At 35.0% G+C, this 15,331-nt stretch overlaps 1 protein-coding gene across 1 annotated transcript; it reads right to left on the bottom strand.

Annotated features, from left to right (window-relative positions):
• Positions 1–8,122: 8,122 nt before the first annotated feature.
• Positions 8,123–14,694, bottom strand: LOC125873921 (uncharacterized). Its single transcript, XM_049554746.1, has 3 exons — positions 14,452–14,694; positions 14,094–14,298; positions 8,123–8,340 (listed from the first exon to the last, which is right to left on the bottom strand). The coding sequence occupies exons 1-3, from the start codon at positions 14,599–14,601 to the stop codon at positions 8,291–8,293; spliced, it is 405 nt and encodes a 134-aa protein (XP_049410703.1). The 5' UTR covers positions 14,602–14,694; the 3' UTR covers positions 8,123–8,290.
• Between the last annotated feature and the right edge of the window lie 637 nt (positions 14,695–15,331).

Raw genomic sequence — 15,331 nt, 5'->3', positions numbered from 1 at the left:
CTTGTGGTGTGATCATGTGATTATTTGCTTAATTTGATTATGGGTATTGTTGTTTAATGATTTATTTGTTGTTTTAATGTGGGTTTGATTGATGGTTGAGTAGTGATTCATGAATTGTAGTTGCAAATACAACTCTAATTGAGTGTTTTGGGCTTGCTCAAGAGAGAGGTTATAAAGCCAAGCTGATCAATAAATGATTGTAGTGAGTGGGTCATTGTGGGTTCAGATCGAGAGAGTGAATCTTGGCTCATTCCTACCTATCTAGCTCGAGAGAGAGTAGATAAATTCAGGTTTTGGGTTATTTTGTAGTGTTAAGCTTGTCGATGTTCGAGAAAAATCGCCTGAATCGTAATGTTGTTCGAGAGAAAACTATTGCACTTATAGTCCAGCCTACCCACAATGTTTCAGCAAGTTATTATTAAATCTCAATTACCCATATCGCGTAATTATCTTATAATCAATCACATCCCGAGAATCCCTCTTAATTGTAACGACCCGAGAGCACCCCTTAGTTGTTACATGCGTATTCGACCTCTCGGAGGTCTTATACAAGCCTTAACATTCATTCATTGCATAGATCATAAAAATCACTAAGAATTTAAAACTTTTATTCAATAAAACCGTAAGACTTCAAGAGTCATCAACATTTGAAAACATCGATACGCAAGCGGAACTACTAAGTCTCTTTAGCCAATCTTAGACAAGAACTTAAAACGTACTAAGGGCCATGGCCCTTTACAAATGAAATGAAACTTAAGTGTATTACAATGACTAAGAAACTTCTAAACATAGTCCTCGAATCTTGAGGACATACCAAAGACTTGGAAGAGTGAAGCAATCCAAGCAACTCCAAAGCACAATCTCCTCCTAGTTACCACAACCTACACTTGTAGTAAAATAGAAGAAAGGGATTAGTAAAACACACGTACTAAGTATGAGGATATGCAAAACATGCTAAAAAGGACACTTGTTTGGAAGTTATGCTTTCATGCCATTTTGATAAAATCTCATCAACATCAACATAATAGGCACATTACAAGTCCCAACCAACAATACAAAGTCATATGCTTCACAATACCTCATAAACATACATAACTCATTTACCTTTACCTTCTTGCCTTGGACCTCCACCTTAAGCAATACCTTTGTGCAATGTATGGGCAACGTCCCATACCATCACCCACACTAAGGCACCACCTTAAGGTCACACAAAGTGCACTTACCATGCAAACCTCATCCTTCACCAATTAATCACATGAGACATATAAGCACATAAGTCAACAAGTCACTTCATAAAACTAGAACACTCATCAAATGTCATCCCAAGACTCACCTAAGTAAGACAGGGTGAGGCAGCCCATACTAGCTCTTCATACCACACCCAAGTGATCCTTAAGGCTACACAAGACAAGCTCCATTCACATCTCAACATAAATCTTTCTATTTGGGACGGAAAGAAAAAGATCTGCCTTTTGCGGGAAGAATCGCTCGAAAGATCGTTGATTCAACTTAATGCATTTAGACAACTTCATTCACTAATGACATAAGATCATCACATACATTCAATTCAACATAAGCACTTACATCCAATTCATTATGACTCACTTTCACATTAGCATGCTCAAAGACCAACGCTTTCATTAATTAGCCCAATAAGACTCATTCATTCATTATCATTACTAAGACACACCAAGATCTCCTTTAAATGTCTACTTGTGCAATGTCTAGATGATGTCCCATTCCACCACCTATCCTAAGTAGTACATCCTTAAGAGACCCTAGTTCATTCATTCATTAATGTGGGGGAAAAGCCTTAACCGATATAGACCATGGAGCTTGACATGGAATCCCGGTAGTAACCCTTACCGGATGCGGAATCCCCACTTGCCTAAGGTAGGGTCATTTTTTAGCCTTTACATGGTAGAGACCACTAACTAGTCCTATGTGGGCACATAGTTAAGGGATAGAAGGATTGCTTCTAAGTACTCTCATCTCAACTCACGAAGGAGCACCCATCTTAAGGGTTGCTACTAAATACTCACATCTCAACTAACGAAGGAGTATCCACCCATCTTCATATCCTCTCGGTGCTAGACATTACTCCCCCATGGAATTGGACATTCATTCATTTAGGGATAAGGATTGCTACTAAGTACTCTCATCTCAACTCACGAAGGAGTACCCATCCTAGCCCAACATTCATTCATTTAAGGATAAGGATATTGGTACTAAGTACTCTCATCTCAACTCACGAAGGAGTACCCATCCTAGCCCAACATTCATTTATTTAGGGATAAGCATTGCTACTAAGTACTCTTATCTCAACTCACGAAGGAGTACCCATCCTAGCCCAACATTCATTTATTTAGGGAAGCTCTTAGATTCAAAGATCAAAAAACCTTTCATCTAGGAACCCCATTCATTTAAAGGAGTACTTTATGAGACTATCCTTACAATAGACCCAACTTTCATTCATTATCATTAACTCCCATTCTTTTCATTCATTCTCACATTCTTCCATTCTTTTCATTCATTCTTCACTAGGTGTGAGAGTAGGTAAACATAGTCTATCCTAACCTTACCTTCATTATAAGTCATTCAAAGAAGACAACAACCAAGGATAACACATAAAGTCTCTACACAAGGTCACCTTTCATACTCTTAGACCATACACAAATTCACATCATATCACATTACCTTCACATAATCAACATTACTCAAAACAACAATCATCCAACTTTGCCTACAAGGCCATGATCACAACATGCTTATAAAGTAAACAGCTCCCCACTTTCAAAGGGATCAAACCTCACAATTCTAACATCTACAACATATATATATATATATATATATATAATACTAGAATCAATAATCTATTCACAATTCATCATCATCTTAAACCTTAGGTCACAATTGCCCATTCAAGGCCAACATCTAATATAACACAATTGACCATCAATTCCTCATAATTCAATATAGAACAATACATAAATCAATATCCCATAACAATCTACACATTAATATCACATTATTAGCTCATAATCAATAGATCCACTTTAGACCCAAAAATTAGGATTTCAAGATATGCAAGTGTTCATGGAGTTTTTGATCTTAAAACCATCAATAATAACATAAATAATCATTTGAAATACTTTCATGCAAGAACACAAGCTTAGAATTGAAACTAGGGTTTCTAGTGTTTTGAAAAACATTGAAATCACTTTGATTTGACTCTTTGCTTGAAAAGAGAATCAAAAATAAAATTCCCATACCTTTGTGATTAATTTCCTTAGGAATTTGAAGGAGAAATCAGTAGGAACACATCCCCTAGCTTGAAGCTTCATCAATGTCTTCCATGGAGTTCTAGAGAGAGAATTTATTTGAGAGGGAAGGTTCAATTTGGATAATGAGGTCTAATTCTAGGTTTTGGGGTTTTAACCAACTTAAAATACCCTAAAATAGGTAGAATAACCATTTATAATAATACCCAAAGTACCCAAACCACCCCTCCCTTAGTTAGACCTTTTAAACAAGTCAAACTTGAGTTTATTTTTGCAGATTTCATCGGGGAACAAGTCCGCGACGCGGGGGTGTTCCCACAAGTTTCTGGAAATTAAATTTCGAGGCAGAAGAGTCCGCGACACGTCCGCGACGCGGACCAAAAATTTGGCCTATGGTGGAGCTAGTCTGCGACACAGACATGCTCCCTCCATGAGCATTTTCAAGCTGTCTTGGCAGCTTGTTTGGCCAAGGGTTGGGGTCCTCCTCAGGAACCATTAGGGTGGTCCCGGGGAGTCGTACCCGAACGTTGACCCTAAAAACATTTATTAAGACATTAGGGTCACCTCCACTGATTTTAGACTCCAAAAAACACATAAAAACATGAACAACATACTAGAAAACACCAACACGTAAAAAACTAGTTTCCGAACGTCTTGGTCGTCCCTTTGACGTTTGCCTTCAAACTCAACTAAACTGACCTATAAACTCATTTTCAAACATTTATACAAGTTTATCAACTACTAACACGCATGTGAATCTCTAAATATCCTATTTCATTTTGAGGGGCGATACATTAATCTTGTTGAAATCCTATTTTCGCACTTGTTTTAGTTGTTAATTGTAAATCAAAACCCCCCATTTGACATTCGTTGTCAGCCCTTAGACTTGTTTGTATGTTTTCGATAACTTTTATTTCTATAACTGCATAGACCACTTTTGTACTTCGTAATTGAATTCAAACAGTGTACCACTCCCTGCGAGTTCAACCCCAACTCTTAGTTGGGTTTTATACTAGATAATGATCGTCTTTACACCTAGTATTGGAAGTGGTGTAATCTGAGCGTTAATAAAAAAATTACAGCCAACTTTTAACACTCCAAAAGGACCCTCGAGATTCGTTCGAAACCCGATGCACACAAACCACATATGCAAATCAATTATACTCGACATTTCGGACTCAATGGAACCATCAAAACACTTATAACATCCTGAAAATTTCGAAGTTGAGAATCGAGTCATTCTTTATGGTGATTAAGTTTTGTCCCGAGTGATTCAAATTTTCTTAGATGATTAAGGTCGCTAAAATTCCATAGCATAAAGGTAAGTTGGAAATTTTCATAGAGAAATTTCCAATTGAATTTCTCTATGAGATTATTCTTTGATCAACTTCAAACGGTCATAACTTTCAGCACATAAAGAGTTAGGTGGCCTATGAGTTATCAAATCGACGACCTCTGAGTCCTCTTTCCAATGTCGCTGAGTTTGCTAAATTTTGAGTTTGGATGAAGGAGATATGCTCATTTGAGTGCAGCCTGTCTAGTTAAGGCAATTCATCCATTTTAAGGAGGGGTATTTTGGTCTTTTTCTTACCCCCACGAGCCTAGATCATTTTTGCTAATACTTTAAGGGTCTAAAGTGATTGGAATCAGTTTTAGTCATTCCTAAACACGCTTAGGGTTTTTGAGAGGAGTTCAAGAGGAGAAAAGAAGAACGTTTAAGATTCTTACGAGCTTTAAGGATTTTTGCCAAGTATTTAATTCTTTCGAGGTATGTAAGTTTTCATAGTGATGGGTTAGTTCACCCTCACGCCAATCATGTGTTTCCTTATTGAATTCGTCCATGAGATTTCGTGTATTGAGTTTTTGATGAGTTTTCTTGAAGTTTTGTTCTTCATTCTTTATTAATGAAGTTTGATGACTTCTTAAGGCAAGGGTTTTGAGTTTGAGGGTCGTTCTTGAGAAAATTTGAGTAGAATTTCGTTTACTAATGTTGGATTTACGAATACAAGGAAGTTTGGAAGAAATCAATTGAGTCTAGGTGAATTAGAATAAAAAATCGAGAAGAACAAAATTCATCGGAACATCCTGGAATTGGGCTGGGGTGGCGTGCCAGTCGTACGCCCAATCAGACCCCAGTAAATGGAGGCCTAGCGCGATGCACTGGAAGTGTGCCCAATCAGACCCCCAGTGAATGTAGGTCTGGCACAATGCGCTCAATCAGACCCAGTAAATAGAGGTCTGGCATGACGCGCCACCCATGCGCCCGGAGTGTCATGCCACTTTACCTTTTCGTTCCCTTCCATCTTTCGTCTCGTATGCTATCCTTCCAATTATGTATTCGCTTCCCTATCGATATTAACTATCCTAAGCTTCATTAATCCTTGAGAGATCATTCATATCCTAATCATAACTCTTAAGTCTCCATTTCAAATTAAATCATAGATTAAGAGTAAATTTTGAGAAAACCTTTGAGTCCCTTTTTTAGAAGTCTTTTGCAACTAATTCTAACTTGTTTCAAGACTTGAGTAAATGAGTATGAGAATGAGAAGAGTTGTATTCATGAGTCTACTTTGTTATTGAAATCTTTGAGCCGAGTCGTTCATGCCCATAATTCCGCATGAACTCCATGAATTGAGTATCCTTGATGAGGAGTACTATCGTTGAGTCATGAGTTCCGAGTTCGTGAGTCTTGAGTTCTGACTAATGAGTTTCCATATTGCTATCAAGATCCCTAAGTTGAGTCATTCATGTCCATAATTCCACATGAACCCTTGAATTTAGCTATAAAATTTTGAGAAGCTTTTTAAAACCAACACTTGAGTTCTTAAATTGAGTTTTGAGAAAAGAGTTTCTAAAACATGATTAGTATGACGATCGAGTATGTCATCAATGTATGAGCAGTATGATATCTACAATTTCACAACTTAGGACCTCAAATCCTCAAAAAGGCTCAGAATCATAAACCGACAACTCACACGGATTAGATTCACATTACGGGATTGATGGAATCGACAGAATTCCATTCCGACACTTGAAACTAATACAAGTTGTACCTCTCCCATAGTTGTGTGAGGGTATTTTTTATTACAATTATATTCTGATTTATGGGACTCACTCTTGATTTTTATTTCTTTGTCAAAAAAGGCATAGATTCCTCCATGAACTTGTTTCGAAAGTCAGTTACACGCTTAAACTATTATGACGACCTATTACACACCTTTTACTACTTAAAAGTGAATTTATTTACCCCCTAAAACTGATGTGGAAAAATAATTTTAAAATAAAATAAAAATAGGCGCGTCAGATTTATTAAAGTTGAAAAAAGTCAAAATTCAATTAAACCCCACCCACCCTCCACATCTCTTCTTCTTCACAACCCACCCTCTTCTTCTTCACCCTCACCCTCTTGAGGAAGCACATTTTTCTCCTCTTTCTTTTAAGCAAAAATCTCTCCTTCTTCCTTCTTTGACTTAATTTTTCTCAGCTTGCTTAGCAAATTACTTATCATAAATCTAAGTTTTGTGAGTTTTGATTTGTGTTTGTTAACAAATGGTTTCTTAATGTCATCGACGGGATAGAATATTGGGGGTTTCTTAGTCGCCATAGCTATGACATGCTTTTTTGAGTGAATGAGAGAATTTCCCACTCCATGAATTAGCTCCAGATTTTGATTAGTGCTCTTGGTGGTTATTGTTGAAATTTTCTTCTTTGTAATTTTGCTATGAAGAAAATATAATTATTAGAGAATTTTAATAATTAATGAGAGATTAATTAGTGTAAAATATAGCTAACAAAAGAAATGTTAATTAAAAATAAAAAAAGAATATTTTTTTTTTAATTTCTGACATGGCACTGACATGACATTGATGTGGCAGCGAGTGTAATACACCACATATTGTGAGAGTTGTGTTACACATCCCAGGGGTAAATAAATTCACTTTTAAATAGTAAAGGTGTGTAATAGATCGTCATAATAGTTTAAGTGTGTAATTGATTTTTCAAGATAAGTTCAAGGGAGAATATATGCCTTTTCCCTTTGTTTCTCTTTCACTGTCTTCTCTTCTTTTTTCTCGTTAGTTTTTAAAAAAAAAATGAAAACCAATTCAATTACTCCTTCAATTTTATAATATAAATAAAAATTTATTTTATTTTTTATGGTTAAATAATTACCTAAGATATTAATAGTCAAATTTAAATACGAATATAATTCGTATCGTAGGCTTAAACCATTTTTGATTTATCGTATTTTAAAATTTTCATCTTCCTAATTCATTTCTTTTGAACTTCTACTTTTAGGATCCATTTAAACATAAAAAAATATTTACTTTTCTAAAATAATCTTTTTTAACTCACTTTTTCACTTTTGAAATTGTATTAAAGTACATTCAAACATGAACATCATTTCAAATATATATAAATTTAATTATATTTGTATTTAGAGATTCAAATTTTCTGACAAAAATATTTCAACAAATTTTCTTTTTCCCAATTCCTAATATTGAGAGAAATAATTTTGATAAAATTTTCAATTTAGAAGAAATAGAAGAAGAAAAATGTTAATGAAGAAGAATGATGTCTGGAATTTTTTTTCTTTTGGATATATGATGAGCTTAAAGAATAGTGGACCCTATAATTCACTTTATTTATATTATATTTATATAATTTTATTGGATCATGTCAATTTTAAATTATATTTTCTCTTTGTTCTTAATTTTTTGAGATTGAAAGTCAAAGAATGGGCCCACTATATCCAAGTGTCAAAGAATTAGTGGAGCCTCACACAACTTTTGTTTGTCGTTCCTCTACCATACTAAAAAAATTTTACATATCATTGTTGGCACTGTATAAGAGTTCCAGGTCACATACAATTTCAGCCAATCAAGAAAATTACAAGGTGATATATAATGCAGTCATTTCGCAACAATAGCAATCAACCCTTCACCTAGAAGAATAGAGGAATTTAAATCTCCATCTTTGAACTTCCAACAAAATTACATGCACAGTACGATTCAATTGGACACAGCAGCACTGACTTTTTCCTTCTCGGTAGGTTGAGGCTCTGGATACACATGAAAAGATGGAGAGTTAGATAGTGAAAAAAGAAAATGGAGTCATGATCTGATCATCATTAGAGATACAATAGCTAGGCAGCGAACAATGAATAGTAACATCATAAAACAGTTGGTGGTCACATGACTAACATATATGAAATACTGACAGCCAGGTGATCTTTATTTTCTTTGTGGATACGAGTGTATTCTTTACATATTCAAGAAAAAGACATCTAAGGAAAACATGCAAACAATTTCTCAATATATGTCTCATGTCAACATTACAATCCACAATTATTAAGGGAAGAGTATAGATAGAGGTTATGCAATGATGCAATTTATGGGATAAGAGATGGGAGTTGTATTTTCCCAAACCAAAGGTGGTAGTTTCGCGTCTTCCCACCTAAGTGAGGCTAAGTCATTAAAATACATTGTGGTAATGTTTCCACAATGCACTGATTGTTTGAGCTATCTTAAAAAGCCAAAGGGTGCACATCAACAGAGCCATGGTAGGAGTTAAGGTAGGAAAAATGTGAATGAAAACCACAAAAGATTAAGGCTTGCAACACGTTGGAAAAACTTCTCTAATAACGATATTCACTCTCTTTGCTTTGTGGGATTGTTATGGCATTGAATACAACTTAGCTTTAGTTGATATCACAAGTACTTTTGACTTTCTACACTAATGGAGAAATTCTTGTTAGGAAAGCATCAAATAATATCTTGATCTTTTAATTCTAGAAGTATCTAGTTGCTATTTCTTGCTTTCCTAACTAGAATGTCTTCACTATTTGTGTAGTTAGGAACTAAAATGGCTTTGTCATATCCACTAAAGCTATTTTCATTAATATCTTATTTCAATTTCGCAAAAGGTAGGGGGAAAATATCGCTAATATAAAAGCGTTTTACACGTGTTTGATGCCATCTTCTGTCTTCCAACAATCTAAAAGCTATATTTTTCATCTATACCTACCCAATGAAAGATGGTGACTAGAATGGGAAACAAGGACGACCTTGAAGTAATAGGAAAACAAAGATCTCATATATACACCTCTCAGGAACTCCACCATGATTGTTCGGAGATCTTTTCTGGATGATCCAATTCACGGCTTTGGCCTTTGATTCAGAACAGAGGCACCTCCAACCATGAGATTGAGGGGCTCAAGTCACAAATAGGGAGTGAGGAAAGCTATTGGTGGCCCCTGCGGAGGGGTAATTTGAGCAGGAAGAGAGTTTACCATATCCAAGCAACAGAAAATAAGGAAACCTTGTAAATTCATGTAGAAAAAAAGAGTTTGTTGGAGCATAAGAAAACCTCAAATTTGATGGATCAATTCTACACAATCTTTGGAAACAATAAAAGGGGGAGAAATTTTAAAATCTTCTTCTATGCCTAGAAAACATATAGAGGATTTTACTCATGTTGATAAAATCCCTGTGACCCAAACCGACAATTTTGATCTTCATTCTAGTGAGCCACTACATAACGGATTAATGGAAGCACAATTTGGGGATAAAGAAACATGAATGAGGAAAAAAAATGAAAAAGATAAAACACTCACTAGTCCAGTTACAGAGGCTCCATCTCAAAAACAATCTTAGACTGGAGCTCTTCTTGTAGCTCCAAGTATAGGAAGAGCAGAATACATAAAAATATCACTTGTATAGAACTTTTTTTAACACAAAAAGGAAGTAAATGCAGCTATCTATAACACTTGTCAACTTTGTTCAAACATGAATCTGGCAGAGGGGTGGGCAGGATGGGGACACTTGAACAACCATAACAAACGGGTGTGGATAGAAACTAGGGTGGAGGCCATCCTTCGCACGGTCCTGCTAATCCTACTGTGTCTAGCAGTTCTAAATTTATCCAACAACAAATAAACCTTAAGATGGGAGGTTTATATTTGTCTGATAGATTCAAAGATCATAATGAATCACTTCTTCCGGAATAATTTTCAATGAATAAAGGATGCTCAAACAACAGAATCGCCTTCTTTTTTACTTATTCTGTTTGGCTATTGTTCTCATTAAAAAGAGAAGTTCAGCTTCCGTTTGGCAGAATTAAAAGGATATTTTTTTCCAAAATTTCGCTTCAAGCTTTTCACGCTTAACAGAAAATATTTTCAATTAATAAAGAATGAATCTTACTTTTATTCCTTTCAGAAATCTTGTTCAAGGATCTCTACCCCACTAAAATAGGGATAAAATATGCATACATCTTGCCTCTCCAAACCCATTTGTGCCATTGCATAGGGTATGTTGTCATTGTTGTTGTGTTTCAAAGAGAAATTTGGGGCTCAAGACCAACAATAAAAAAAAACAGTTTTTTCAAAGGATACAAAACCTTAAGACTCACTAAAATAGTTTAAAGACTAATCCTTGTCTTGATAGTTATAAAGTAAAGTCTATCGACCTATAAGTTTGGGAGTTGAATTAATATGTTTAGTTCAAAGTCAAATTTACAGGTCATTTAAGTAACAACACAATTACAAAAATAGTTCATCTATTGATTAATAGAGTAATTAAGTGCTACATAAATTATTTTACGAAACCAATTTGAACTATCATTTTACAAACAAGTTTTACTTTAGCCACAAAATTTGTCTTCAACTCTGTAGGTAAATGTGTTTGCGAATTTCTCGAGATTCCAATCACCTTACTCAGTGAATCACTTGAATCCTTGCCCTTTATCTGGTTTGCAAACACATTTAAGGTTTAAACACCCTTCTTTCATAAAATGGGCTTCCTAATTCCCAAATTAAAATTAGGTGACAACTATGTGTTATTCCACAAATAGCCACGATATTGAACATTTTTAAAGGAGTTTAAAATCAGGTCGTAACATCTATCAGGTGCTTGTAAGCAAAAGGAATTTACTTCTAGCCACAAGAACAAAAGTTCAACGTCACAAGTATCATCTAAAGGTAGCCTCAAAAGTCTAATAATAAAGAAGCTAGTGGTAGTAAATGCTTCAAATGTCAAGATTAACAGAAGCAAACTTAAGCACAATGCTTTATATTAACAACACAAGATGATTTGAATAAAAGGTATTAGAGAAAATACTGCATGTATTGGTATTACTAATCGCTTGTTTGGTACAAGTTTTCAACCCATGTCAAAGTAATACACACCCTATTTGGTATTATCCTCGGTGTAATAATACATACCAAACCATGGTATTAGCAATACTAAAGTTTTTAATACATGCATAAGCATGATTAAAGATACAATTGTTCATGAAAGTGTATAAGCTAAAGAATGTGGAGGGTATATTGTAAGCAAACAATTTTTTTTAGAAATTATGCAATACATGTTATTTCTAATACATCAACCAAGTAGTGGATAATGAATAATCCAAGCATAACTAATCCCTGTATAACTAATACACCCTATTCAACACTATTTTTTTACACCCTACCAAATGACACCTAAGGCCCTTAGATCTTTAAATAGGCTCACATCATAAGTGGTTTTACTCCACGGATCAAGGTGGGACAAACCTCACTAAACATAAAGATGAAAATTATACCATTCAAAGATGAGAATGACAAGTTATCGAATCATCATATGACAAGTTGCATCCATCATCGTATGATAAGTCTGCATTAACAAGTGACAAGCTTTTGCGTTGGACTTTCGGAGATGAAAACGGTTTGCCGTCAATCTTCAAATGTCCATTATGTTCTTCGTAGTATGAAGACAAATCAGCACCTATAGGTAGTTCAATTTTATAGGCATTGCCATTTATATGCTTCAAAATTCGAAGACATTTGCTCAAGGTGATAACTTCTTGCGACACTTATAGTGAATCCATACTAAAGTTTCTTTGAAAATAGTTTATTCAGGTGCTTGTGGCTTGTTGCTTTTCAACGGTCTATCGAGCAATATCATCGCAAACTTCCTCGTGAAGCTTCTTGATCTCCTTGGTCCGTTCTTCAGCATTAGCAGTGAACTCACAAATAGTTGGCAATGGGGCTATTTGCGACGAACAACCTCAAATGAAAATTTTGAATTGTTTGACTCAAAGATTTATTGTAAGAATCTCTGCTTGTGGCAGACAGGATCCCATGGACAAAATGCATTTTCACATCTATCCTAGCCTTGGTCGACAAAGTTACCTAGTACCTGTTGCTGGTGAAAAGTGGTAGGTATTCCGTGGAATTAGTTGAGGTGCGTGAAAGCTGCCCGAACACCACGGTCATAAAAAAAAATGACAATAAATTTTCCAAGATTTTGTTTACTACTTCCCTTTAACCATCGATTGGGGATGACTTGATAAGCTAAACAACAAATGACTTCCAATTTTCCTCCATATAGTATGTCAAAAATGACTTGTGAACTTTGCATCTTAGTCCGAAGTGATAGTTTTCAAAATTCCTTGAGGCGGACACTCTTCTCTTTAAGTATAAATAAACAATATGAGAAGCATCAACAGACTTCTAAGATAGAACAAAATCAGCCATTGTCGAGAATCTATCAAATCCTTGTTTGATGTCATCAGACATACCTATTATAGAGTCATTCCTTCATTGAGTCATCGGCAATCCTAAAACAAAATCCATGCCCACATCTTCCCAAGGAGCTTCAAGATTAGGCAATGACTTATACATACCTATCTTTAAATTTCACATCATTACTAAATGGAAAATACAATACTTCTGAATATGCCAAATGGCATCTCGTTCCATCTTGGGGCAACTAAAGTTTTCTTTTATAAGAGCTAAAATGTTATCCCTTCCAAAGAGTCCGACCAATCCTCCATTATGAGCTAGTCGTCGAGCAACACAACTCACAAAATAAGCCTAATCATCATCATGAAGCTTGGAGTGGGCTTCTTTAAGCTTTCATGTTCCTTCTCAAGCATAAATTTGGTGCGTAAAATAAGGAAGGTGGTGCCTTAAGTCTTTGTTCTACTTTGTTAACGGCCCAAAAGCTTGCCACTTATTGATGCAACAACTTATCAAATGATGAATCAAAAGTTTGTCATTTTTTCATATGATGATTCAACAGCTTGTCATCCTTAATTTTTTTCGTTCTTATGCTCCAATTTTGCATTATTTCGTTTATTACTGTTCTTTCTCCTTTCTCCTGTTTGTTGTGTAACAAACAATTTCACTTTAATTTGTTGTTGTTATTGCTCTCATATATGTATCCCTTTTCAAATATTTTTGGCAGTCCTTATTTAAATTGAGGGTACCATCTCTCTCGATGAGGTAGGGATGAGGTTTGCATACGTTTTACCCTCCTCAGACTCTACTTGTAGGATTACAATGGTTTTGTTGTTTATCTTGATGAGATCAATCATCCTCATCTTTAATAATATCTATCACACATTTTTTCTTATACTAAATCACCTGAGATATAAGCCCAGATTAAGGCCTTAGAAGTCTTAATGTGAATAACATTGTATTGAATTATAAAGCTTTTATATAAAGCTTTGTGCTTTAATATGCTTCTTTTAAGAGAGTATTTCCTCTTAAGTAAGTGAGTTATCCTTCGAAATGGTCGACCAAGGTTGCCTTGGGTTTTTCTAACCTCACTAATACTGGCACACCCCCAACGTTTCGGCATCATGTTCATTTCCATGTACATAAGACAACAATTATAGAACGGCAAATATTAAAACATTGTCGAACACTAAGGTTGAACCTTTCCATTTCCATACACTCCAATAACGTCTATAACTGAGGAATTAAGTATAATAAGTAAGTTAATTCTGGATTTACCAAGACTGGAAAAAAAAATATGATGGTCTTACTTGATATGAGTGCCTTAGGTCTGGTTTTAAAAAGAACCCTTTGACGAATTACTCCAATAACGTCCAACTCCACCTTTGTTGAATTGATGTCACCCTTCTCTTCTTCAGTGGAAAGTTTGATTTTCTTCAATACTAACATTGGTTTTTTCAAGGGCACCTTGGTTCCGGTCAACTCATGATATCCAACAGTCAATGTATAATTTTCCTTTTAAAACAAAAAAACAGGCAGAAAATAAAAAATTGAGATTCCTAAAATTTCATCCTTCAATCAACAAAAAAATAAATAAATATTTAAGCATCTCATGAGTAAATTGACAACAAAAAAAAAAGATAGAAGATAGAGTTGTAAGTGAAAAACCTGGGATGTGGGACGGCAGAGAGTGCCAATTCGAAGATTTTGGAGTCGATCTTTGAAGGAGGGTTGGGCTTCAACAACACCTTGAAGCTCTAGAATTGCCCATTCCGGACATTTCTCCTCTCCGCAACTGCATTTAACCTGAATCTGCATTTTAATTTCTATCAAATAATAAGGATGAGATGTTGTTTTCTCTTTGAGATCACTGAATAACCTCAAGAATGGGTCCAAGGGTTATGGCGGGAAAGTGAGAATTGGCTTTGGCGGGAAAGCTTGTGGCATACATTAGAAAAGTATAAATTATTTCATCTTTTTTTTCTCTCACTTGGGCTCATAGTTGGGTCTCTTACAGCCCACACCCCACAGGCATATGCAGTGAGGGGGTCACCGGTTCATGTGAACCAGGCTTCTCTTTAGAAATCATATATATAGTTTGTATTTTTTATTTTTTAAAAAATATATAGATGTGTGAACTCATATTCAAAATATCATATAATACGATTATGATTGGATGCATTTATCAAAGTGAGGTTAGAAATTTGAATTTTATATATATCTTATTTTATTTTTCAATTTAAAATTAGGTAACGCCTTTCTAAGCGGTTATTAGTAGCACTTTTGGTGTTTTAATTAATTTTTATATATATATATATATTATTTTGGCGTCTTAATTTTAGACCTATAAATTTAGAATTTTAACTCTTTTTAATGATAAGAACCTAAATGTCAAATCTATCAAATTTGTATCTTAGATTCATAGTGCACCTATCATCTCAAAATCCCGAATACACCTCTGACTCACCCGACACGACTTTAATTCTTTCTCCAAATTTATTCTTACACTAAAGAATTGACCTTAACACCTAAGCATAATTTAAGAATC

This window comes from Solanum stenotomum, chromosome 8 (genome assembly GCF_019186545.1).
Source record: "Solanum stenotomum isolate F172 chromosome 8, ASM1918654v1, whole genome shotgun sequence".
In the NCBI taxonomy this organism is placed as follows: Eukaryota; Viridiplantae; Streptophyta; class Magnoliopsida; order Solanales; family Solanaceae; genus Solanum; species Solanum stenotomum.
Note: the sequence above shows the minus strand (reverse complement) of the source record. Positions and strands in the feature narration are given on the sequence as shown.